Below are 27,122 nucleotides of genomic sequence, written 5' to 3' on the forward strand. Positions count from 1 at the left end.
CACATGCATGTTTATAGTAGCACAATTTACAATTGCAAAAACATGGAACCAACCCAAATGCCCATCAATCAACGAGTGGATAAAGCAGCTGTGATATATAAATATCTGTGATCTATCTATCTATCTATCTATCTATCTATCTATCTATCTATCTATCTATCTGTGATATATAAATATATCTGTGATATATAATATCTGTGATTTATATATATATATCAGATGGAATACTACTCAGCCATAAAAAGGAATGAATTAATGACTTTTGCAGCAATCTGGATGAGATTGGAGACTGTTATTCTAAGTTAAGTAACTCAGGAATGGAAAACCAAGCATTGTATGTTCTCCTAAGTGGGAGCTTAGTTATGATGGATACAAAGGCATATGAATGATACAATGAACTTTGGGGTCTTGGAGGAAAAGGGTGGGAAGGGTTTGAGAGATAAAAGACTACAAATAGGGTGCAGTGTATACTGCTCAAGTGATGGATGCACCAAAATCTCTCAAATCACCATTAAAGAACTTACTTATCTAACCAAACAGCACCTGTTCCCCAATAACCTATGGAAATAAAAAAAATTATAAAAAATCTGTATAGGCATGTTAAGAAAAGGAAAGACAGAAATACCATTCATCTCAGCAATCCCATTACTGGGTATATACCCAAAGGAACATAAATTATTGTATTATTAAAGACAAATGTATGCATATGTTAACTCCAGCACTATTTACAATAACAAAGACATGGAATCAACCTAACTACCCATCAATGATAGAATGGATAAAGAAAATGTGGTACATATACACCACGGAATACTATGCAACCATAAAAAAGGATGAGATCATGTCCTTTGCAGGGACATGGATGGAGCTGGAGCCTATTATCCTTAGCAAACTAACACAGGAAGAGAAAACCAAATGCTGCATGTTTTCACTTATAAGTGGGAGCTAAATGATGAGAACACATGGACACATAGTGGGGAACAACACACACTGGAGCCTACTGCAGAGTGCATGGTGTGAGGAGGGAGAGGATTGGGAAAGATAAGTAGTGGTACTAGGCTTAATACCTGGGCGATGAAATAATCTTTATAAGAGACCCCCATGACATGAGTTTACCTATGTAACAAACCTGCACATATGTCCCTGAACTTAAAATAAAAGTTAAAAAAAAATGATTCTTGTGTCCCATCTCGGATCTACAGAATCAGAATCTCAAAAATGAGTCATAACCTGCATTTTAACAAGCTCTACAATTACTGTGGTACATACCGATGTTTGAAAAGTACTGCCCTAGACACTCTGACCTCAGGCCGTTATAGTGAGTCCACACACTTAAAAATAAGCGTCTTTCCAAGTACTTAAAAGATTCAAAGTGATAGTGGATCTGAAATGCAGCCTGAATCTCCATGGCAACGTGTACACTGTAGGGCCCAACCAATAAAGATAAGAAAAGCTTTGGCGGTCAAGCACACTTGGGAAGCTGCAGTTTCTAGAACTGTCTAGTAGAGGACAGGCTCTTCAGCAGTCTGCTAAGCATTTTTTACTTCTTCCTTCAGTTACGCAGACAAGCTAACTGAAGATGCGGTTACTGAGGTTTAATTTCTCTGCTGGGTCACAAAGTCTGAAAACATGGGCTTTATGTGTGTAACTGTGTAGCATCACTTGCCACCCCCAGTTTTTCCTGGCTCTACCAATCACCCAAAGTTCTGAATGCAGAGGCTTTAGGGGCTCCCGGAAGACACTTCAAGCTGGCATCCCTGGCCTCGCTGCGGGGGCTTAGCTACCTGTGGAAACCCACGTAGCAAGGGTGACTCAAAGGGTTAACAAGCAGTGGCGCCTCAGAGTGGCGGGGAGTGAAGCCAATAGGGTGTTTAGGCAGGCAGTACGTCTGATGTGGGCGGGAGTGAGCCAAAGTGTGCTAAAGGAAACCAACAGCGGCCTAGGGGTGAAAGGACAGCCAGGGTTAGATGTTCTGAAGAGGCGGGAGCAACCGAGAGAGCACGTGAGCATCTGTCCTTTCTACCTGTTCCTCTTTATCTTTAGTGTTCGGTAGCAGCAGGGATAGCCCAGGGCCCGGTGTATGGCCACGGAGTTACAGTGTCCGGACTCAATGCCCTGTCACAACCAGCAAGTAAACTCTGCCTCAACCCCAAGTCCCGAGCAGCTGCGACCTGGCGATCCGATCCTGGACCATGCAGGGGGAAACAGAGCCTCCAGGGCCAAGGTGACTCTCCTCACGGGGCACACCCATTGTAGCCTGCCTGCCGAGCTGGACGCTGGGGCCTGCGTCGGCTCCAGCCTCAACTCAGAGAGCAACAGTGGTAGTGGTGACAGTAGCAGCTATGACGCACCAGCTGGCAACTCCTTCCTAGGGGACTGCGAACTCTCCCGGCAGATCGGGGCGCAGCTTAAGCTGCTGCCTATGAATGATCAGATCCGGGAGCTGCAGACCATCATCCGGGACAAGTAAGCTGAGAGCGGAAGGGGAAAGGGAAGTGGAGGGTCTTGCAGGCTGTGGGCGGGGATTGGAAGTAAAAGGGCTAAGAGATAGTGTTCTTGGCCTTGGCAAACTTTGGAGATTGGGTAATACCTTTTATTTGGGGTGTGTGTGTGTGTGTGTGTGTGTGTGTGTGTGTGTGGTGTGACTCGAACGCCAACCTTCTCTTTCCAAGTTCCGGTGTTTAACATCACTTTGGGTGGGGAGGAAGACTTTAGGTAGCCTCTGGGCTCTTCCTCTCCCAGGGAAGACAACTCCTTGACCATTCCAGGCAGGTAAACTCCCCTATACTATGTGCCCAGTGCTTGTCCACATGGTAAACCTCTAACCCAGAAAGGGTTACTATAGGTTATGCACTACCACCAATCACCTCAGGCTCATAAATAGAAATAAAGCAATTTCAAAAAAATTCTATTCAGGCCCTGACCCTTTAGTATTTGCTACTGCAAACAAGGTCTTTTAGTCTTGGAGTTCAGGTTTACTTGGTCACATGAAAGCTTATCGTCCAACTGTTATCAAGATTTTTCACTGTAAACTCACAGAACATAGTTAATGGATCAAAGGGAGCCTAAAGGAGCCTTTGGCCCCTCCTAATCCCACAAACCAATGTAACCAGAACTTTATGTTAAAATGTTATTTTGAAATTGCTAAACCTACATTGTAAATGGGTTTTCCCCAGGGAAATATGTACCATGATGAACTACAGCCATTTTCTTTATTGGCAGCACTGTAAATCAGCAGCATGTCAAAACACGCCTTTTTCAGTGGCACGGGTGGGGAGGGCATGCCTTGATCTTTTAAAAATGGCTACTGAATGACAGATGCCACTCCCAAAACCAGACTCTAGAAACGTTTTCTTACATTATTGTAATAATACTGTTTCTCTGCTTGCAGTTTTTCCTCTCTTCCACATGCACCCATACATTACTATACAATCAATCTTCATAGCATACATCTTTGATTCAGTAATTGCCCTACTCAGCAACCTTCTTTGGTTTCTCAGAGCCTACCAAATAAAGTCAGGATCCTTAGCTTGATTGATATTTTTGAGACAGGATCTCTCTCCGTTCACCCAGGCTGGAGTGCAGTGGTGAGATCAGAGGTCACTGTACCCTCATACTTCTGGGCTCAAGTGATCCTCCTGCCTCAGCCTCCTGAGTAGCTGGGACTATAGGCCATGTCACTGCCTCCGGCTAATTTTTTATTTTTTTGTAGAGATGTAGGTCTTGCTATATTGTCCACGATGGTCTTGAACTCCTGGCCTCAAGTGATCCTCCTGCCTGGGCCTCCTAAAGTGCTGGGATTACAGGTGTGAGCCACTATGCCTGGCCCCCTTACCTTGGGATTAAGGCCCTTCTTCATAATTCCCAGGAACAATTCTGAAGCATATCTGTTTCTGCTCTCATCTGGAATTCCCTGTGTCTCCTTTATGCACGTTCAGGATACTTATTCTTCAAGGTGAAACACAGCATTAAATAAATGTCCACCTCTGCCAAGAAGCTTCCCTTTAATCATTATTCCTGTCTTATCTTCCCTTGTCTTTTTAATGCAAGATTCACCTTCTATTTCATATATTGTTATTTTTGTATAGATCTTATCCTGCCTATGACATCTTAGACTTGAGGGCAGAAATCTTTTAAATTTTTGAATGCCAGCCATGCCTTGCGAACAATAGATGCTCAATGGCTAGAGGTTTTTTTTTTGTAGCTTTTAAAATTATATTTATGAAACTATATGATTTTACTCTTTTTAATGAATCAATACGGAAAACTACTGTGGTTATGTTATCTAATAGATAAAATAGTGATCTTAAAAAATAGGAGGCATAGGTTTGGTGTAGTTGTGGTAGGGTAGGGGCAGCCAAAATAAATCTTACATGTACAACAAAGAAAAATAGATGATGATTCTTGTCTGTGTAGAGCAGGAGTTACTAAGCTTGGGTCTTGGACTCCCTCATACCTGTAGATGGGGTTCAGGGCTTTAACAAACCCTCATAAATTATCTGGAAAATTTTACTTATATGAGGATTTGTAGTAGTTATTTTTAAATAACATCTTTATTGAGACATAATTCACAGACCATACAGTTCAAGAATTTAAAGTGTGTAATTCAGTGGTTTTAAGTATGTTCACAGCTGTGCATTCATCACCACAGTTTTAGAACATTTGTCATCACCCCAGCAAGAAAGCCCATGCCCATTAAACAATCACTCCCCATTTTCACCCAACCCACCCAAAGCCCTAGACAATCATTAATCTACTTTCTATTTCTAATGGTTTGCCCATTCTGCACATTACATATAAAAGAATGTCTATTCTGGACATTTCATATCATACAATATGTGGTCATTTTGTGACTCATTTCATTTAGCATGTTTTCAAAGTTCATCCGTGTGGGATCATTCCTTTTTATGGTTAAATGATACTCCATTGTGTGAATATACCACAATTTGTTTATCCATCAGTTGATGAACATTTGGGTGGTTTACCACTCTTTGGCTATTACGAATAATGCTGCTACGAACATTCACATGTGTGCCTTTTTTTAGAGGGTGAGGATTCCTTAGCTTTTATTAGATTTCATAAAGTGTCACGATAATGTAAAGGTTAAGTTCCATTGTATAGAGCTTGGAGAGGGAATGGCATTTAGCATTCACATATGACAAAATAAATACCCTATTATACTTCATTAGTTAGAAAAACCTGGGTTATGTAGTAAACCTGGGTGTAAGTGGAATCCTTTTTTTTTTTCCTCTGAGTTTGGAAGGAGATGGCAGGATCCAGAGGAGTGATTTAGGTAATATGTTTAGCATCTCTGTGCTTCACCTTTATCATCTGTAAAATGAAGATGTTGGTAAATATCACATGGAGTCCCTGGGAGGTTAAGGCAAGATACTGTTCATGAACATTCATTATCAACTGTGAAGAGCTGTTCACATTTAAGGAATTTCAAACCTCATGTTTGGATTTGTGTATGCTTCTAATTGCGTTCATGAGTGCTGTCTTCTTGATTTGTCAGAAGACAGTAAAAGGAATTTAACTCTGTGGAATTCATGTTTTTATTTTGAAAATCAATATTGGGATATCATAGATAATTTTTATCTTGTTTTGATATAGTATGGAAAGACCCACGACAATGTTTGGTAATGTATTGATGCTTATTTAGGCTGGGGACATTGTTTTTAGTTTTGTTTTTGTTAACCAAATTAGAGGCTTTATATTCCCTTTCTTTATCTTTAAAAAATTGTCATCCTCTCACACAAGACCTGTTTTAGCCCCTCTAGGATGCTGGTTTAAGGTGCCTATGGTAAGAGGAGCTATATTTACATAGGTCTAGTTATGGAAGGTGCCTTCAGTCATTATAACCTGTTCTCTTTCGGGCTTATTCTCTTCTCTATTTTGATGTGACAGCATAAATGTGTACTGTGGAGCTGTCTGATAATAGAATCCACTGGAGTACATATTTTTTCTTTTATTGTTTCTGGTCCTTAGCATCTATCTAGTGAAGGGATTGCTTTGTGAATTGACTTTGGATGGGGAAATCGGGATTGACCCAGCAGGACTGCATGTTGTTGTATATATATGTGAAACAGGCAAGATTGAGAACATTGTCTGTATTGATTTAAAATGTCTTTTTAAGTTTTGAAATGTGCAATATTTGAAACATAACATGTTGGTTGTATTATTGAATTTCAAGGAAATAAATTTCTCTCTTTCAAAGTGCAGTAAACACTGAGTGAGTAGATTATTTGCTCAGCCATACATATGTGGGTTGCTGGTGAACTTGGGATAAGAGAATATTCCTTCATTTATGTCGTTTTGTTGTTGTTGTTGCAATGGATTAAACCACACATCCTTGTCTTTTGCCTCCTTTATATACTAAACCCAGCAAAATCTGAGTAATGCGCTTTTCCTGTGAATATAGTTCATGACCTCATATTTAAGGCAATGCAGTGTATTTAAAAGATCATCCTCCCTGTCCAGTTTTTTATTTTTTATTTTTGTTTCCTGAAACATTAAAGATGTTGTGTGAGCTCTTGAATGCTTCCTGTATATTTGTCCTAGGTGGGGCTATGGCATGGCCTCAGCAAGCTGCTTGGATAAAAGTTTAGCAATGTTAGAGTATGTCAGTATGTGACATAGGACAAAGGAGCACATTCAGCCTTGTAACTCTCTTTAGTCACCTGGAGAGGAGAAAATTATCCTTAGGGTGAATGAACATCCTGTGTAACCCTAATGTGAGTGCAATCTGATGTGATTTGAGTTATGTGACTAAGTAATGTATTGTCCTTAACCAAAGCTGTGTGCATCAGAATTGCCTGTGGAGTCTCTTTCTCTCTCTCTCTCTCTCTCTCTCTCTTTAAATACAAGTTCCTGACTCCCATCCTTAGCAGTTGTTTGTATAGTCTTGAGTGAAACCTGACCAAGGTAATTGTGCTGTGTTTAGACGGGGGCGTTGCCCCTGGGAGAATGGCCAGTCTCCCTTGTGTGCTGATTTGCTAGCCTGCTGATTTGGGCTATAGATAGGGTGATCCAGGAATTCCACACACTAAACAGAGCTAGCCTAGAGAGGCTGGCCTAGCATTACATCAACACTGGAGGAATCTCCCAACATTTCCTTCCAACTTGCACAAAACCAAAATGCCCACCACAGAAAAATACTATGACATGCAAATTGTTTAAAACAGGGACATATTTTCGGTTTTTATGTGTCTCCCATATGACTCCTCTGACTTTTGGAGCAGGAAGGAGGAAGTCACTACTAAGCTATACGGATCTCTGTTATAATATTTACTGGGCATATCCTGGTATACCTAACTAGACTGGCCTCCAAGGAGGCAGAAAGGGGGTCTGACCTGGCACAGTCCCTGACACAAAGGATAATTAATGTAGCAGTTGTAATCAGATCAAATAGTTTCTCTCATTTTTCTGTCTCATTTTTTTGCAATAATTTCAACATTTTTTTTAAAGCATTCAGGTTTCACTTATTTATTTTTTTCCATAAGTTATTGGGGTACAGGTGGTATTTGGTTACATGAGTAAGTTCTTTAGTGGTGATTTGTGAGATTTTGGTGCACCCATCACCCAAGCAGTATACACTGCATCATATTTGTAATATTTTATCCCTTGACCCCCTCCCACCCTTTCCTCCCAAGTTCCTGAAGTCCACTGTATTATTCTTATGCCTTTGCATCCTCATAGCTTAGCTGCCACATACTAGTGAGAACATATGATGTTTCGTTTTCCATTCATGAGTTACATCACTTAGAATAATTGTCTCTAATCTCATCCAGGTCACTGCAAATGATGTTAATTCATTTTTTTAATGGCTGACTAGTATTCCATCGTATATATATACTACAGTTTCTTTATCCACTCATTGACTGATGGGCATTTGGGTTGATTCCACGTTTTTGCAATTGCAAATTGTGCTGCTATAAACATGTGTTCAACTATCTTTTTCGTATAATGACTTCTTTTCCTCTGGGTAGATACCCAGTAGTGGGACTGCTGATCAAATGGTAGTTTTACTTTTAGTTCTTTAAGGAATCTCCACACTGTTTCCATTAGTTGACATTCCCATCATCTGTGTAGAAGTGTTCCCTGCTCACCACATCCATGCCAACATCTACTATTTTTTGATTATGGCCATTCTTTTTTAAAAATTATTATTATTATTTTTTTATACTTTAAGTTCTAGGGTACATGTGCACAACGTGCAGGTTTGTTACATATGTATACATGTGCCATGTTGGTGTGCTGCACCCATTAACTCATCATTTACATTAGATTATGGCCATTCTTGCAGGAGTAAGGTGGTATTGCATTGTGGTTTTAATTTGCATCTCTCTGATAATTAGTAATGTTGAGCATTTTTTAATATGTTTGTTGGCCATTTGTATATCTTCTTTTAAGAATTGTCTATTCATGTCTTTAGCCCACTTTTTGATGGGATTTTTTTTTTCTTGCTGATTTGTTTGAGTTCCTTGTAGATTCTGGATATTAGTCCTTTGTCAGATGTATAGTGTGAAGATTTTCTCCCACTGTATAGGTTGTCTCTTTACTCTGCTGACTGTTCCTTTTGCTATGCAAAAGCTCTTTAATTAAGTCCCAGCTATTTATCTTTGTTTTTATTGCATTTGCTTTTGTGTTCCTGGTCATGAAATCTTTGGCTAAGCCAATTTCTATAAGGGTTTTTCCAATGTTATCTTCTAGAATTTTTATAGTTTCAGGTCTTAGATTTCAGTCCCTAATCCATCCTGAGTTGATTTTTGTATAAGGTGAGAGATGAGGATCCAGTTTCATTCTCCTACATGTGGTTAGCCAATTATTCCAGCACCATTAGTTTAAAAGGGTGTCCTTTCCCCACTTTATATTTTTGCTTGCTTTGTTGAAGATCAGTTGGCTATAAGTATTTGGGTTTATTTCTGGGTTCTCTATTCTGTTCCATTGGTCTTTGTGCCTATTTTAATAGCAGTACCATGCTGTATTCATGACTGTTGCCTTATAGTATAGTTTGAAATCAGGTAGTGTGACACTTCCAGGTTTGTTCTTTCTGCTTAGTCTTGCTTTGGCTATGTGGGGTCTATTTTGGTTCCATATGAATTTTAGAATTTTTTTTTTCTAGTTCTGTGAAGAATGATGGTGGTATTTTGATGGGGATTGCATTGAATTTGTAGATTGCTTTTGGCAATATGATAATTTTCACAATATTGATTCTACCCATCCATGAGCATGGGATGTATTTCCATTCATTTGTGTCATCTATTATTTCTTTCAGCAGTGTTTTGAAGTTTTACTTGTAGAGGTCTTTCAACTCCTTAGTTAGGTCAATTCCTAAAGATTTTATTTTTATTTATTTTTTTTAGCAGCTCTTGTAGAGGGTTGAGTTCTTGATTTGATTCCCAGCTTGGGTACTGTTTGTGTATAGAAGAGCTACTGTTTTATGTACATTAATCTTATATCAAGAAACTGCTGAATTCTTTTATCAGTTCTAGGAGCTTTCTGGAGGAGTCTTTAGGGTTTTCAAGGTAAAAGATCACATCAGCAAACAGTGACAGTTTGACTTCCACTTTATTGATTTGGATGCCCCTTATTTCTTTCTCTTGTCTTACTTCTCTGGCTAGGACCTCCAGTACTATGTTGAAGAGGAATGGTGAGGGTAAGCATCCTTGTCTTGTTCTAGTTCTTAGAGGGAATGCTTTGAACTTTTCCCCATCCAGTATTATGTTGTCTGTGGGTTTGTCATAGATGGCTTTTATTACATTAAGTTGTGTCCTTTGTATGCTGATTTTGCTGAGAGTTTTAATCATGGAGGGATGCTGCATTTTGTTGAATGCTTTTTTTGCATCTATTGAGATGATTGTGTGATGTTTGCTTTTAATTCTGTTTATGTCATGTGTTACATTTATTGACTTGTGTACGTTAAACCATCCCTGCATTCCTGGTATGAAACCCACTTGATCATGGTGGATTATCTTTTTGATGTGGTGTTGGTATTGGTTAGCTAGTATTTTGTTAAGGATTTTAGCATCTACGTTCATCAAGGATATTGGTCTGTAGTTTTCTTTTTTGGTCATATCCTTCCCTGGTTTTGGTATTAGGGTGATGCTGGCTTCATAGAATGAATTAGGGAGTGTTCCCTCTTTCTTTGTCTTGTGGAATAGTGTCAAAAGGAATGTTATCGATTCTTCTTTGAATGTCTTGTAGAAGTCTGCTGTTAATCTGTCTGATCCTGGACCTTTTTTTGGTTGGTAAGTTTTAAATTACCATTTCAGTCTTGCTGGTTGTTATTGGTCTGTTCAGGGTATCAAATTCTTCCTGATTTAAGCTAGGAGGGTTGTATTTTTTTTTCAGGAATTTATCCATCTCTTCTGGGTTTTCTAATTTATGTGTGTAAGGGTGTTCATAGTAGCCTTGAATGATCATTTCTATTTCTCTGGTGTCAACTGTAATATATCATGTTTCATTTCTTAGTGAGGTCATTTGGATTTTCTCTCTTCTTTGTTAATCTTGCTAATGGTCTATTAATTTAATTTATCTTTTCAAAGAACCAGCTTTTTGTTTCATTTATCATATATATATACATATATCTATTGCTTCAATTTCACTTAGTTCTGCTCTGATCTTGGTTACTTCCTTTCTTCTGCTGGATTTGGGTTTGGTTTGTTCTTGTTTCTCTAGTTCCTTGAGGTGTGATCTTAGAATGTCAGTTTGTGTTCTTTCAGTCTTTTTGATGTAGGTGTTTAGGGCTGTGAAATTCCCTCTTAGCACTGCCTTTGCTGTATCCCAGAGGTTTTGGGAGGTTGTGTCGTTATTTGGGAGGTATGTGTCATTCAGTTTGAAGAACTTTTAAATTTCCATCTTGATTTTGTTTTTGACCCAATGATCATTCAGGAACAGGTTATTTAATTTTATGTATTTGCATGATTTTGAAGGTTGCTTTTGGAGTTAATTTCCAGTTTTATTCCACTGTGGTCTGATATATATATACTTGATATAATTTCAGTTTTCTTAAATGTATTCAGGCTTGTTTTATGGCCTATCATATGCTTTATCTTGGAGAAAGTTCCATGCACTGTTGAATAGAATATATATTCTGCAGTTGTTGGATGAAATGTTCTGTATATATTTGTTAAGTCAATTTGTTCTAAGGTATAGTTTAAATCCATTGTTTCTCTGTTGACCTTCTGTCTTGATGACCTGTCTAGTGCTGTCAGTGGAGTATTGAAGTTCCCCACTATTATTATGTTGCTGTCTAACTCATTTCTTAGGTCTGTTAGTAATTATTTTATAAATTTGGGAGGTCCAGTGTTAGGTGTACATATGTTTAGGATTGTGATAGTTTTTCACTGGACAAGGCTTTTTACCGTTATATAATGTCCCTCTTTGTCTTTGTTAAGTGCTGTTGCTTTCAAGTTTGTTTTATCTGATATAAGAACAGCTACTCCAGCTCGCTTTTGGTGTCCATTTGCATGAAATGTCTCTTTCCATTTCTTTACCTATGTGTGTGTGAGTCCTCATGTGTTAGGTGAGTCTCCTGAAGGCAGCAGATAATTGGTTGGTTAGTTCCTATCCATTCTTCAATTTTGTATCTTTTAAGTGGAGCGTTTAGGTGATTTACATTCAATGTTAGTATTGAAATGTGAGGTTCTGTTGCATTGATCATGCTCTTTGCTGTCTTTGTACTTTTTTTTGTTGTTTGTTTGTTTTGTTTTGTTTTTAGTTTTTGCCTTTTACTTGTATTTTTGTTGTATAGGTCCTGAGTGATTTATGCTTTAAAGAGGTTCTGTTTTGATGTGTCTCCAGGATTTGTTTCAAGATTTAGGGCTCCTTTTAGCAGTTTTTGTAGTGGTGGCTTGATAATGGTGAATTCTCTCAGCGTTTGCCTGAAAAAGTCTGTATCTTTCCTTCATGTTTGATGCTTAGTTTCGCTGCACACAAAATTCTTGGCTGATTTGTTTGTTTGTTTGTTTGTTTGTTTGAGGAGGCTGAAGATAGAAAGCTTCCAGCTTGTAGGGTTTCTGCTGACAAATCTGCTGTTAATCTGATAGGTTTTCATAGGTTACTTGGTGTTTTTGTCTCACAGCTCTTAAGATTTTTTCCTTCATCTTAACTTTGGATAGCCTGATGACAATGTGCCTAGGCAATGACCTTTTTGTGATGAATTTTCCAGGCGTTCTTTGTGCTTCTTGTATTTGGATGTCTATGTCTCTAGCAAGGCTGGGGAAATTTTTGTCAATTATTCCCCCAAATGTGTTTTCCAAGCTTTTAGAATTCTCTTCTCCCTCAGGAACACTGATGATTCTTAGGTTTAGTTGTTTAAAATAATCTTAGAATTCTTGGAGGCTTCGTTCATATTTTCTTACTCTTTTTTCTTTGTCTTTGTTGGATTAATTCAAAGACTTTGTCTTCAAGCTGTCAATTTCTGTCTTCTACTTGTTCAATTCAGTTGCTGAGACTTTCCAGAGCATTTCCCATATCTAAAAGTGTGTCTAAAGTTTCCTGAAGTTTTGATTGTTTTTTCTTTGCGCTGTTTCCTTGAATATTTCTCCATTCACTTGTTGTATTGTTTTTGGATTTCCTTGCATTGGGCTTTGCCTTTCTCTGGTGCCTCCCTGATTAGCTTAATAACTAACCTCCTGAATTCTTCTTCAGGCAAATCAGGGATTTCTTCTTGGTTTGCATCCATTGCTGGTGAACTAGTGTGATTTTTGGGGACTGTTAAACAGCCTTCTTATGTCATATTGCCAGGGTTTGTTTTCTGATTCCTTCTCATTTGGGTATGCTCTGTGAGAGGGAAGGTTTAGGGCCAAAGGCTGTTGTTCAGATTCTTTTGTCCCATGAGGTGTTCCCTTGATTAGTACTCTCCTCCTTTTCCTATGAATGTGGCTTCCTGTGAGCCAAACTGCTGTGATTGTTGTCTCTCTTCTGGGCCCAGCCACCCAGAGAGTCTACCCAGCTCTGGACTGGTACTGGGTGTTGTCTGCATGGGAGTTCTGTGATGTGAACCATCTATGGGTCTGTCAGCCATGGATACCAGTGCCTGTTCCAGTGGAGGTGGCAGGGGGGTGCAGTGCACTCCATTATGGTTTTTAGCTTTGGTGGTTTCATGTTCTATTTTTTTGCTGGTTGGCCTCTTACCAGGAGGTGGCACTTTCCAGGGAGCAGCACCTGTAGTAGTGTGGAGAGGGACTGGTGGTGGGTGGGGCCCTAGAAATCCTAAGATTATATGCCCTTTGTCTTCTTCTACCACGGTGGGTAGGGAAGGAACATCAGGTGGGGGCAGGTCTAGGTGTGTCTGAGCTCAGACTCTCCTCGGGCTGGTCTTGCTGTGGCTGCTGTTGGGGATGGGGTTGAGATGCCCAGGTCACTGGAGTTGTGTACCTAGGAGGATTATGGCTACCTCTGCTGAGTCCTGCAGGTTGTCAGGGAAGCGGGGGAAAGCCAGGAGTCACAGGCCTCACCCAGCTCCCATGTAAACTAAAGTGCCGGTCTCACTCCCACCGTGCCCCCTCCAACAGCCCCAAGTCTGTTTTCAGGTGGTGGGCACGACTGGCTTGAAAAATTGCCCAGGCTACCTGCCTCTAAGTTGAGAAAGAAAAACTTCTTCCCTTGCCTGTGGAGTCAGCTCACTGGATTTGTGCCCTCCCTGAGTTCTGGCCAGGAGGCTTCTCACCCCATTGAAATTGTTACAAAGTTCAGCTAGAGATTTCCTTCTCCCTGTGGAGATTTACCCCCTACTCCTCTGACCTCACTCCTGATGGATTCCTGTTTTGTCAGGCAGGAATGGGCTGCTTGGGGACCCAGCAAGCTTCCAGGGCCTTTCTGCTGCTTCCTCTACCCCTGTATTTCACTTGGCAATCTAAATTGACTCAGCTCCAGGTAAGGTCATAAATTTCTCCCGCAAACAGACCTTCAGATTCTTCAGTGGGGCTGTGTGTTTGGGAGAGGAGGGTCTCCCTTTCTCTCTTCCATAGTTGGGGCACTCACAGTATTTGGGGTGTCTCCCAGGTCCTGCAGGAGCAGTCTGCTTCCTTAAGAGGGCCTGTGGGTCCTCTCCTCTGTCCTATTTTGAATGTTCACATTGAACACAGCTTTGAGGTGCAGGTAAATAGTTATTGACACTCTATTTTATGAGTTTATTAGGAAGGTGCTAAAGTGCTGTGGCCTTGGTGACTTGCACCTGGCAAAAAAAAAAAATAGTAACATTATACTATTTTTTTAAAAAACATTTTGCTTTTGGTTAGGTTTGCTCCAAATTCTTCATTGGGGGTTTGTTTTTGTGAAGGTAAAGGAAGGAGAAGGAAAAACATTCATAAATCATCTGTATATTATGACAAACTTTGGGACTATATTTTAGTGATCTCATAATAATAAAGTAGTTATGGATGTAAAGGTCATGTTTTCACTAAACATTAACTTTAAATGAAACATTCCTTTGGTTAAAACCTGCTAGAAAAGCTTTTTTGTTGTACTTTCCTTTGACTTGTTGCTCAAAACCAAAAAAAGCACATTAGAGCTGAGTTTGAGTCCATTTAATTCTTCCTCCTCAACTTAGATTGCCTGTCAAAGTACAGGATGCTTAGTTAAATCTGAATTCAAATAAATAATGCATGATTTTTTAATGTTAAGTATGTCCTAAATATTTCATGAGATTTCTGAAACACAAATTTACTTGTAGGGGTGGGTACTGATTTTGATTTGCTTAATCTGGCAAACCTATGCCCAGCTACAACACCCAACCTGCCCCTTGCCCCATACACTACAAACAAACTTTGTATATAATCCTCCCAGAGAGAGTGATACATTTAAACTTTTGAAATGACAACTAATTCAGTGCTACTAGCATTTTATTTAAATTAAGTTGTTTTTAGGTGATAAGTCACAAGATTTTGCTTTAGTCATTTTTGGAAAGGATGTATTCTTGTATGTGGTAACCTTAGTACATATTTTACAAGCCATGTTATAAAAACTTTTCCCTCTTCAGAAGGAATATTTTAATGATATTTTATTTGCCTCCCAGACTCATTGTTTTATTGTTTGCATTGTATATACATGTCAATCTGATTCACAGGGAGAGAAGAATCCTAAAAGGATATCTAAAAAATTGGCAACCTTTTGGTAGTAAGCATTTCCTTATTAGGGCAAAATATAAGTCATTGCTTTTCTCAGAGACTTGGAATTGGAGAGCTCCAGGCTGTAAAGAACCTGACTTTACTTTTGGAAGCCTCACTGTTCTCATTGCTAAAGTGGTGGTGATAATAAAATCTACTTCTTAAATTGCATGAGGATTAGATGAGATAATACACCAAAAGTGGTTACTACTGGGCACCAAGGAAGCTTTTAATAAATGGTGGCCTCTGGAAAATAAAGTAGTAACATGTGTATAACATTAGGTACCTCCTGTAGTTTATGGACCTTTTTAAAGAAGAGTTATATACTTAAGTCATTGTGATTTAGGATATATATATATATATACACATATAGGATATGTATATATATATATATATACACATACACACACACATACACACACACATACACGTATGTATATGTAGTTGTTAAATTGATTTTGTAAAAAAAAAGATGAGGGTTGTTAAGTGTATTCTGAATAGAGAGAAGAAACAGAATGAGTGATAAAATGTCAATATCTGCTGTAAGAATTGAAGTTGTAATTATCCCAGGGGAGAATGTCCTCCAACATGCTAGAGAATCCCTCCATTTAGAAGTTGTAGTAATAGTAATAGTACTAGTAGTAGTGAAGCCTAGTAAGAAGAGGGGAAAAGGTTTCATGTTGGTTTGGGTCTACTATGAGATGTACATATTTTTAAATATACACAATTGCTAGAGTCCCAGGAAATTTTAAAGTGCTTTATAGACAGTCTCACTTAACATTTAGGAAAGAGTCGGGTTTAACAAGTCCACATTAAATTGAGGATTTGCACAAAATTCTTTGAAATAAAACAGAGACACAACATACTAAAATCTCTGGGATGCAGCAAAAGCAGGATTAAGAGGAGTTTATAGTGCTAAACACCTCAAAAAGTTAAAAAGATCTCATTAACAATGTAATGTCACACCTAGAGCAACTAGAAAAACAAGAAAAAACTAACCCTAAAGCTATCAGAAGAAAATAAATAATTAAAGTCAGAGTGGAAGTGAATGAAATTGATACCCAAAAACATAAAGAGGATCAACAAAATCAAAAGTTACTTCTTTGAAAGGATAAACAAAATCAATAGACCATTAGCTAGATTGATAAAGGATAAAAAGAGAGAAGATCCAAATAATCACAATCTGAAAAGGCAAAGGTGACATTACAAATAATCCCATGTAAATACAAAAGATCCTCAGAGACTATGATGAACAACTCTAGATGCAAAAACTAGAAGATCTAGAGGAAATGGATACGTTCCTGGAAACAAACATTCTCCCAAAATTGAATTAGGAAAAAATTGAAACCCTGAACAGACCAACATTAAGTTCCAAAATTGAATAAGTAATAAAAAACCTACCAACCTAAAGAAGACCTGGACCAGATAGATTCACAATTGAATTCTACCAGACATGCAAGAAGAGTTTATACCAGTTCTACTGAAACGATTCCAAAAAATCAAGGAGGAAGGACTCCTCCCTAACTCATTCTGTGAATCCGACAAATCCAGCATCACCCTGATAACAAAACCTGGCAAAGACTCAATGAAGAAAGAAAACTACAAGCCACTTACGATGAACATAGATGCAAAAGTCCTCAACAAAATACTAGCAAAACAAATTCAACAGCATATCAAAAAGTTAATTTGCCATGATCAAGTAGGTGCCATTACTGGGATGCAAGGATAATTCAACATATACAAATCACTAAATGTGATTCAACACATAAAAAGAATTTTAAAATATATGATCATCTCAACAGCTGCAGAAAAAGCTTTTGATAAAGTGTACCCTCCATTTATCATAAAACCCCTCAAAAAATCATTTCTTAGTTATCAAAGGAAAATATCTGAAAGTAATAAGAGCCATATATCTATGACAAACCCATAGCCAACACTGTACTGAATGGGCAAAAACTGGAAGCATTTCCCTTGAAAACTGGAACAAGACAAGGATACTCACTCTCACCACTCCTATTCAACATGGTACTGGAAGTGCTACCAAGAGCAATCAGGCAAGAGAAATAAATAAAAGGCAACCAAATAGGAAAAGAAGTCATCAAACTATCTCTTCATGGAAAATATGATTCTATACATAGAAAACCATGTAGATTCCACTAAAAGGCTCCTGGAACTGATACATGACTTCAGTAATATTTCAGAATACAAAATCACCGTACCAAAATCAGTAGCATTTATGTACACCAATGATATTCAAGCTGAGAGCCAAATCAAGAACACATCATATTTACAGGGCTGGGCATGATGGCTCATGCCAGTAATTCAAGCACACTGGGAGGCCAAAGCAGGAGGATCACTTGAGCTGAGGAGTTCAAGACCAGCCTGGGCAATATAGTGAGACCCCATATCTATAAAGTAAATAAATGAAAAAAAGTTCCATTTACAATAGCTGCAAAAAAATACCTAGGAACACATCTAACCAAGGGGGTGAAAGATCTCTACAAGGAGATCTACTAAATACAGCTAAAATAAATCATAGATGACACAAACAGGTGGAAAAACATTTCATGAGCATGGATTGGAAGAATCAGTTTTGGTAAAATGGACACACTGCCCAAAGCAATCTATAGATTCAATACTATTCCTCTCAAACTACCAACATTATTTTTCTCAGAATTGGAAAAAAAAAAAACTATTCTAAAATTCATATGGAGCCCCAAAAGAGCCAGAATAGCCAAAGCAATCCTAAGCAAAGAGAACATCACACTATCTGACTTCATTATCTGACTTCAAACTATACTACAAGGCCACAGTAACCAAAACAGCATGGTACTGGTGAAAAAACAGACACACAGACTGATGGAACAGAATAGAGAACCCAGAAATAAAGCCACAGACTTACAGCTATTTAATCTTCGACAAAACCAACAAAAATAAGGAATAGGGAAAGGACTACCTATTCAATAAATGGTTTGGGGATGGCTGGCTATCCATATGTGGAAGAATGAAACTGGACCCCCACTTTTCACTGTGTAGAAAACTTAAGATGGATTAAATATTTACATGTAAGACCTCAAACTACAAGAATCATAGAAGAAAACCTAGGAATTACCCTTCTTACCATTGGCCTTGGGAATTTATGACAAAGTCCTCAAAAGCAATTGCAGCAAAAACAAAAATTGACAAATGAGACCTAATTAAACTAAAGAGCTTCTGCACAGCAAAAGAAACTATCAACAGAGTAAACAGACAACCTACAGAATGGAAGAAAATATTCACAAACTGTGCATCTGACAAAGGTGTAATATCCAGAAATCTATAAGGAACTTAAACACATTGAACAAGCAAAAAACAAAGAACCCCCTTAAAAAGGTGCAAAAGACATAAACAAACACTTTTCTAAAGAAGACATACAAGCAGCCAACAAACATATGAAAAAATGCTCATCATCACTAATCAGATAAATGCAAATCAAAACCACAATGAAATACCATCTCACACCCGTTAGAATGGTGATTATTAAAAAGTCAAAAAACAACAGATCTTTGCAAGGATGTGGAGAAAAGGAGATGCTTATACATTGTTGGTGAGAATGTAAATTAGTTCAGCCAGTGTGGAAAGCTGTTTCAAGATTTCTGAAATTATTAGAAACCATTCAACCCAGGAATCCCATTACTGGGTATATATTCAAATGAAAACAAATTGTTCTACCAAAAAAACACATGCACTTGTATGTTCATCACAACAGTATTTACAATAGCAAAGACGTGGAATCAATGTAGGTGCCCATCAACAGTGGATTGGATAGAAAAAGTGTGGTAAATATATATGATGGAATCCTATGCAGCCATAGAAAAGAATGAAATCATGTCCTTTGCAGTGACATGGATGCAGCTGGAGGCCATTATCCTAAGCAAATGAATGCAGGAACGGATAATCAAATACTGCATGTTCTTACTTATAAATGGGAGCTAAACACTGGGTACTCATGGACATGAAGATGGCAACAGTAGACACTGGGGACTACTAAATTTTAGGGGGAAGGATGGAGGGGAACAAGAATTGGGAAACTAACTGTTGTGTACTATGCTAAGTACCTGGGTGATAGGATCATTTGTACCCAAACCTCAGCATCATGCAATACACCCAGGTAAAAAACCTACACATGTACCCCCTGAATGTAAAATAAAAGTTGAAAAAAAGTAAATTAAAAAATAAGGATTTAGCTTCCAGTATGAATCTCATTCTTTTGTTGTTTCAGTGTGAAGATAACTTTTTAAAATGACTGCCTTTGGCATTTGTCTTGTTGCTACAGGTGTGTGACACATTTGTTTGTGTGAGGCGGTGTCAAAAAAAGTGGGTTCTCAGATATGATTAAATCTGCATTGTTAAACCTGGTTGGGGTTTGTACAATTTAAAATATGCTCAGCCTAACATTAATTAGATATCTATACTTTGGATTACACGTGCCTGAATATCATTATCTGTTTAAATATTTGATATTTGGTTACTTAGATATATTTAAAAATATTCCAGGGATATGCGTCTGTGTGTTTTTTACATTGTGGTAATTTTACATTAGACTTTATTTGGGACTATTATCAGATAGAAGATGATTAATGTGTCTTTCAAAGCTTTATTTCCAGTAGGAGAGATTACATTTATGATTTAAAATGAAGTGTGTGGAATGAAGAAGGTCTGGAGTCTGGTTCATATTAAAACATCCCTATTAACAAATATTTCAGCCTAGCGTTGTGTCTAAAATAGAGCCTCAGAGAATACATGCAGCTTCATTGATACAACAAGTAAATACCTGCTTTATGAAACTCTAGTCTTAACAATGTTAAAGATTTAAATATGATATTGAAGGCCATTGTGGATTTTTTTTAAAAAAGGAGGTCAACTTATTGTATTCTAGATATACTTTAATTTCTAAATGGATTTAAAATGAATAGTATGGATCTGAAGTCTGTCTATACAGCAGGAAATAGGTAAGTAATTACAGCTTGTAGAGTTACTTGGAGTGGTAAATGATTTTACTGGAGGTCAAATAGATGTCAAGAGATAACAGCTCATATTAAGTTCTCATAGTGTGTACCTTTTTTGGAATGTAGAGGAAGTAGGTGCTTTTTATGCAAAAGTTAGCTGAGGCTGATTTTTTTGTGGGGGAGGGTGTGAAAGGTAGTAAAATGTTTGATTCCAAAGTAAAATAACAGATTTGGGCAACTCTGATCACTTAACCTAATATACTGTTTCTCTGTATTCAAGTGATAGCTAACTGTTCAGAAATTAAAACCGACATTTCCGGTGTCTCCCATAATATATAACACTGCATATGTCTTTAAGTCAAATCCAGACTTCTTATTGAAAAACTATGTTCTGGCTGCCTAGGTAAGTTTGCATAGACCTAGCAAACAGAGCAGTAGGTTTCAGTATTTTTTGTAGTTCACTGTAGTGAAGTTTAATTATATAAATGAAAGGTGCTGGTGTAATTGGATAATCTTATTTGAAAACCACAGTTCATGAAATTGAGCCTGTTTTAAAGGGGCTCTGTGTGTGTGTAGGTATGTGTGGATAGAGTTTTCTGAGTTTAAGGAATTTTTCTACATAAACAACACAGACCTAGATTCTTGCTGTTGCTCAATTGTGGTTTATATTTTAGAGAGCTAGTATCTGTAGTATGATAGAACTATGGTTACTCTAAGAAACCTAATGCCATTTGTCTCAGGGCTATTTCATTGCTTTTTCCATCTCAGAGAAATCAAATGCAGCTTGAGGAAAAAGAGTGGAAATTAATGATATACTGAGATAATATGTGTTTGCATATATCATTTTGATGCTGTTTTGGAGAATAGGTAGTCCATAGATAGGCAGATGGGGATTTTTAAGCACATAAGCTGTAAATCAATCCATTCAGTCAGATCATTTAACTTATATGGAAGAAGGATGAGGAACAATACTACATTTTTATGTACAGAAATAACATAAGTTGTTTAACATTCCCTTTTTGGCTCGTTAACAGCTTGTGGGTAGAGGTAGCCCTGGATTATTATTACTTGGTTACCTTAGGATACTGACCAGAGGAAATGGACAGGAAAATGGCAGAAAGATCTAGGGAATGAAGTACTCATTTGAAAAAACAGTCAAAAGGAACAAATTATCAATTATTTGATAATGAGTTCTCAGAAATTAGGTTATATGTTTTTGAAAGCAGTGGCAAAAGTAGAGGATTTATTTATTCATACCATTCTAGTTCCAGAAAAGATTACAAAGTAGATGGGTTACTTATCTTGGTAATATGGGTTTTAGATCAAGGTGAATTGAGGGGGAAAATGGGGAGAAAGTGCTTTTCTTACTGCAAAGTTTCCTCTCAACTTTAGCTCTGGGCTTGTTCTCACCCTCCAGGGGTAACTTGTTCATCTCCTGGTTGACTAATATGTACTTGGGCAGCTCAGCGGGGGACTGCATGATCTTTTCAGTTCCAGTCTCTAATGTTGATATCAAATAAGCATTTTCATTATTGATCAAGTCATCTCATTTAGATGCCTGTATCCTAGTAAAAAGTATCTAGCCTCGGTAATAGTCTGTACATGTAAACATTTAAGCTTTTAGTATGTTATAGGTCTTAATATCAGTGTTACTGTACATATTAAATAACATTTTGCCTTAAAGCTCTAATTTAGACTAAAACTTGTATTATCTTTTTTTTAGGACAGCCAGTAGAGGGGACTTCATGTTTTCTGCGGATCGTTTGGTAGGTGCGGGCTTTTCATTTTCATTTCATTATTTTGCCTAGTGATATAATCATGGTAGACTAAGGGGTATTTTTGTTCTAGAGCATTCTGGGGCTGAAAGAGATTGTACTAAGTAACCATCATCTTGCTAGGCTAATGAAGTATTGTTTCACTGTTGCATTAAAGGTCTACTTCAATACTCTTCACCACAAAGCATTGCCCATGAACTAATTCCCTGTATTTCTGAGATACCACTACCTCTCAAATGGATCTTGGTAACTTGAGTCTCAGCAATTCTTAAGTGCCTCCTCTTAGGGCAGTGAAGTACATTAAAAGAAAACCAAAAATGTAAGGAGACCTAATAGTTACACTTGTGGTATCCAGCGAATGTACAAAAATATATTTCTTGTAGTTTACGGCAGCAGTGGGAGGAGGCTTATTTTGCCTCTTCTTTCCTGTACTAGCCTTCACATGTGAATAGTACATTTGACTGTCTATGCTTTCCTCAGGCACTTCCTATTAAGGATTGACCAAGCCCAATTCTGTTTATCTAGTGTGATCTGAGAGGATCTTAGTCCAAAGTGGTTTGTCTTCAGGGTAAGCACTGTGTTTTCTTCTTGTGTTAATATCTAAGCATGCTCAGTGCTTGGAGTGAGGTTGACATGTTTTCTGCTGTGGATATTAGTTTTAATCCACAGTAGAAAATACATTACATTCAGGAAAGTTTAGTGTATATTTATATTTATATATAGTCTAATGTATATTTATATTTAGTGTATATTCATGAAGTTTAGTGTATATTTCATGAATGTATTTCACTAAACTTGTGTGAATCAGGCATTGTGCTAGACTGTGTCCAGATAGATGAGATACAATAGTGAAGAAGGTAGGCATGGTCCCTAATCTCATGGTGTTTATGATCTAAATACCAGATTTACAAACTAAGTACAAATTTAGTTTGGGAAAGAAAGGAATGAACATGGCTTCTTAGCCCCAAAGTTATAATCAGATTAAGGTAGATGATTAAAAGGAATGTGAAAAAAAAGGCATGAAACTTTTCATTTAGGTTTTGCCTGAGGAATTTATTCCAAAAGAGCATAGACAACTCCTGTTCTGCTTTTGGTCATAAATATTCTTGGTTCAGAGACCAATTTTATTTAAAATTACTTGAGTTTTCAGTGGCAGTAAAAACCCTTGGATAGTAACAAGATAAATGTGGATGACATTCCTGGAGCAATAGTTAGGTCATTCTGTTCTTTATGCTTTTATCAAACCAAAAGAACTGGCTCGAATAACTTGTATCTTAATGGCTGCTGTTTTGGTGTTTACTGGTAGAAAATGGTTCCTCTTTCTTTTGCTGTTCTTATGTTCTTTTTCTATAGAAAGTAGGAGTTAAGTTCATGGTTATTGTAAGATGCTTCCCTGAAAGGACAAGCATAATCTTAGCCCAATGAGATAGTAAGGACCTATGGCATAATTCGCCTGAGGGGATGATGAGTTGGACCTCTCTCTGTTCTCTACAGGTGGCTTTGAAGGTCCTGATATGGGGTGAGAAAGGGTCTGTTGTGGTTGTGGTAGAGACTGGAGCTATTTAAGTTTATCTTCTTGAGGATTTCTAGTACACTATCTCCTGCAGCACATGTCATTAATATATATTATTTTATATATATTAATTTTATCCTGAATTTGTCAAGGTTCGCTTCCTTGGCCCTCAGATCCTTGGGTTCTTTATATTTTAGTTGCTCTTCTGATTTTATGCTCTCCTGTAAGAGTTGGGCACACTAATTTCTGTCCCAGTGTTGGAGGGGATGGGGATAGGAGGTAAGACTCATTAGAGGACTGTTACTAGGAGGAAAAGATCTAGGCTCTTCAAAGAAAAGAATCCTCTTTTACCCTTGTAATTTGCTCATAAAAAAAAAAAATATCCACAGAAGATGGTGACTGGAGGTGAGTATGCACACATATGCAGTATTCATGAGGTGCCTGGGCCCTCTGTCTCATGCTACAGGCTGACAAAATCCTGGCTTATTTAGAATTGATTGTTTTAATGGCAGCAGGGTGTTATTATATGTTGTGATAACAGAGCATGGGGGCCTGGTGCTTCTCCCTGCTGTTGCAGATTCTCAATCAGTAATGTAATATTGATTGAATAAAATGTGCATTGCAGACTCAGCATTACCTTTATTGTAGTTGGCTCTGGTTGTTCATGGGATTACCATATCTTGTTTTTGGAGGCTCTTCTAGTAGTTCTGAGTGATGCTTTCCTTTGTACCACACATTAGGATTGATATGAGCCTTTTCTTTAGCTGAGAAGCCCCAGTGCATTTTACTAGATCCTCCTTCAAGCTCAGTAAATTGGTTCAGCCAATGCACTCATTTATTTCCTCTAAAGAAGTTTCAGGCTTTATTTACATTATGGTGGGCCTTTGTTAAAAATCATCTGACTTAACGATTTCCAAGGTACTGAATAAAGCAGAGAAATTCCGAGTGGGCACTATTTCCAGAATAATAAGAAGTATATTACTTCTAAGAGTGCCTGCCATGACTGTTGTCACTTGCTGGAGTTTTGTGTCCTTCACAGTCTGGACTGACAGAGTGAGAATCAGAAAGCATATTGGAGCCTTTTGGTGGCAATCATGTGCCTATCTGAGGCTGGATACCTAGCAGCAAGTAGCATGGCATTTGGATCTATCCCCGTATCTAACACATGATAGGGGGCCCCTTCCTGCCTCCATAAGTGAAACCTTTGCCTAGTGTGTTCATGACTCTGCCTACTGTTCAGCTCCTGAAGCTAACAGCTAACAGGAGATTCCCAGCAGGTTCTCAACTTCTTTTTCCTTTGACTCTCTAGATCAGACTTGTTGTGGAAGAGGGATTGAATCAGCTGCCATATAAGGAATGCATGGTGACCACTCCAACAGGTAACTAGGGCTGTTATTCTCAAATTTTCCTCATAAAAATTCCGAGCTAGAATGGGGAAAGATGGAAGAAAAGCAGTCTAAGTAAAATAAATATGCAAAACGAGGAGCCTAGGTGGAACTATTCTTTTAAAATCTTAAAAAAAAAATTCTCAGGCATTTAGGAAAGAAATCTGTGTAGATGACATTTTGTTAATGGCTTGCTTGTCAATTCAAGTTAAAGGTTAATAAATACTCTTCAGCATGCAGGTGTTGCCTCTGATGACAGCCCATTGGGACCATAGTTAAGAATTGCTGGCAGCTTATCTTCATCTCTATGGGAAAGCTGCTGGTGAGCACAAATGGGCAAGTCTGTTTTGGCACTGAAATTACATGGTAAAAAAGGATAGAAAGTAAAAAAGAAAACTAAAAATGATAAGAATTGGAGAAGATGCTTTGTTCTATCCTTTAATAGAAAGTAGCCAAAGATCCCTGTTTCAGGGATTTGAAATTATGATTTGGTTCTTTAGTAAATAATGTAAAACTGTTCTATTCAAAGGGTTGACTTTATGAAAATTGGGGACTGAGCTTGTTGCATCATAATTGACACAAATTCAGGATGAGACCAAGAGTTGAGCATGTCTTAATAACTACTTCAGCCACTTTCTTCTGCTTTTAAGGAAGAATGGAGGCTCATAAAGAAGAATGGAATGAGGAGGCTTTCTGCTGTGGCTCACAGTGGGGTCCCAGTTTGAATTGATGGGGTATATAGCATTCTCGGAGTGCAGTGATTCTCCTTTGAATTCAGTTTGAGGAATGTGTATGTGAATATCATGTTATAATAAGTCCTATTCCCATTCAATGAAGTCTGCCTCTCCCAATTATCCCCACAGGTTTCTTATGAAGAATTAAGAAGTAACTGAAAAGTCACGACTCATCTCATTACTTCCACAGGGAATCTCAGGCATTATACAGTGTGTCTGAACAAGGGTTGCTTTGTGCCCATCTACTTTAAACCACAGACGCTTTATAGAATAAGTAGGTTACTCCAGTGATGAAAGATAAATTATTTGGTTTTATTTCCTAACAGGGTACAAGTATGAAGGAGTGAAATTTGAGAAGGGAAATTGTGGGGTCAGCATAATGAGAAGCGGTAGGTTCACATGTGTGTGATTTTTGTCTCTTTGTATGCATAGAAATGGTTGCTGTTTTTCAGAAGAGAGGCAGGCTTGTCTGTCATAATTGCAGCCTGCCTTTAGTTAAATCTCACCCCCTGTGTTATCTATCCTCATGGTGCTGTGGAGTCATGGCCTGTGTGAGGCTAGGTTTGGCTAATTTTAACTAGAGCGTATTCCCTAACAGAGTGCTCCCATGGGCAAGTCACCTTTCAAAGAGATTCAGGGGAGGATGGGAGGATAGGAGGATGTGATGATGCTATCTTGGGGAGAATAGGGCAGTTTGAAGACTGAGGGAATATGGTATAAATTCGGGCCTGGAGAACTTGGAGTACCTGACGAGAAAATATTTCTTTTGTTTTTATTTCTGTTGTTGGGCTAAATGATTTGTTTGATATTTTTAATTTTTTTTAATTTTTTTTTTTTTAAGAGACAGGTTCTCATTCTGTTGTCCAGGCTGGAGTATGGTGGCATGATCATAGTTCACTGTAACCTCAAATTCCTGAGTTCAAGTAATCCTCCCACCTCAGCCTCCTGAGCAGCTAGGACTACAGGCACGTGCCACTATACCTAGCAAACTGAAAAGCAATTTTTTTTTTTTTGTAGAGATGAGGTCTTGCTATGTTGCCCAGGCTGGTCTAAAATTCCTGGCCTCCAGTGATGCTCCTGCCTCAGCCTCCCAAAGTGCTGGGATTATGGGCATGAGCCACCACACCTGGCCTAATCCTTTTAAACTTTATATGTGATGACTATGTGACCGCATAGGCAAAAGTGCTTGACTGTCATTACTACTAGGTATTTCCATTTGCTGGTCTTATGAATGTTATATTTGTATTTGAGTTCAACTGATTACCCTTCTAAACCAACCTTTGTATAGCAAAATCACTTGCCTGTGATTAGAACCTATACCTGTTATGTGGGGTTTTTTCCATTCAGCAAACTTAATTGTTTTGCATAAGATTTATATTTTTTTGCATAAGTGGTAGAAGCTCCACTTGTTTGCACTGAATACATATAGTTTAATTTTTAACATATAAACATTCACTTTTCTCTTTTGGTTATGAAGTTCTGTTTGTGAACAATTAAATGCCTCAAGTAAACTAGGAACTCCTTTTTTCTAGGAGGTAGCTCTTAAGCATTGATAGCATTTCAGGACATTTCAGGACAATGATGTTCAAGTTTTAAAATCTGCTAAAGACAATG

At 38.0% G+C, this 27,122-nt stretch overlaps 2 protein-coding genes across 8 annotated transcripts in view; one reads left to right on the forward strand and one right to left on the reverse strand.

Annotated features, from left to right (window-relative positions):
- UPRT (uracil phosphoribosyltransferase homolog) overlaps positions 1-27,122 on the forward strand; it is a 135,446-nt gene that overhangs the window by 102,280 nt on the left and 6,044 nt on the right. For 2 of the 6 annotated variants that reach the window (XM_028841768.2, XM_015127698.3), the window contains exons 1-4: positions 1,911-2,466; positions 21,825-21,867; positions 24,699-24,768; positions 25,835-25,897. In XM_028841768.2, coding sequence (XP_028697601.1) covers positions 2,081-2,466; positions 21,825-21,867; positions 24,699-24,768; positions 25,835-25,897 — 562 coding nt within the window. In that variant the 5' untranslated portion in view covers positions 1,911-2,080. 6 annotated transcript variants of the gene reach the window in all.
- The window catches only part of ZDHHC15 (zinc finger DHHC-type palmitoyltransferase 15), a 290,771-nt gene that overhangs the window by 45,556 nt on the left and 218,093 nt on the right, over positions 1-27,122 (reverse strand). The window lies entirely within an intron of this gene.

Source organism: Macaca mulatta, chromosome X, assembly GCF_049350105.2.
Source record: "Macaca mulatta isolate MMU2019108-1 chromosome X, T2T-MMU8v2.0, whole genome shotgun sequence".
NCBI lineage: Eukaryota > Metazoa > Chordata > Mammalia > Primates > Cercopithecidae > Macaca > Macaca mulatta.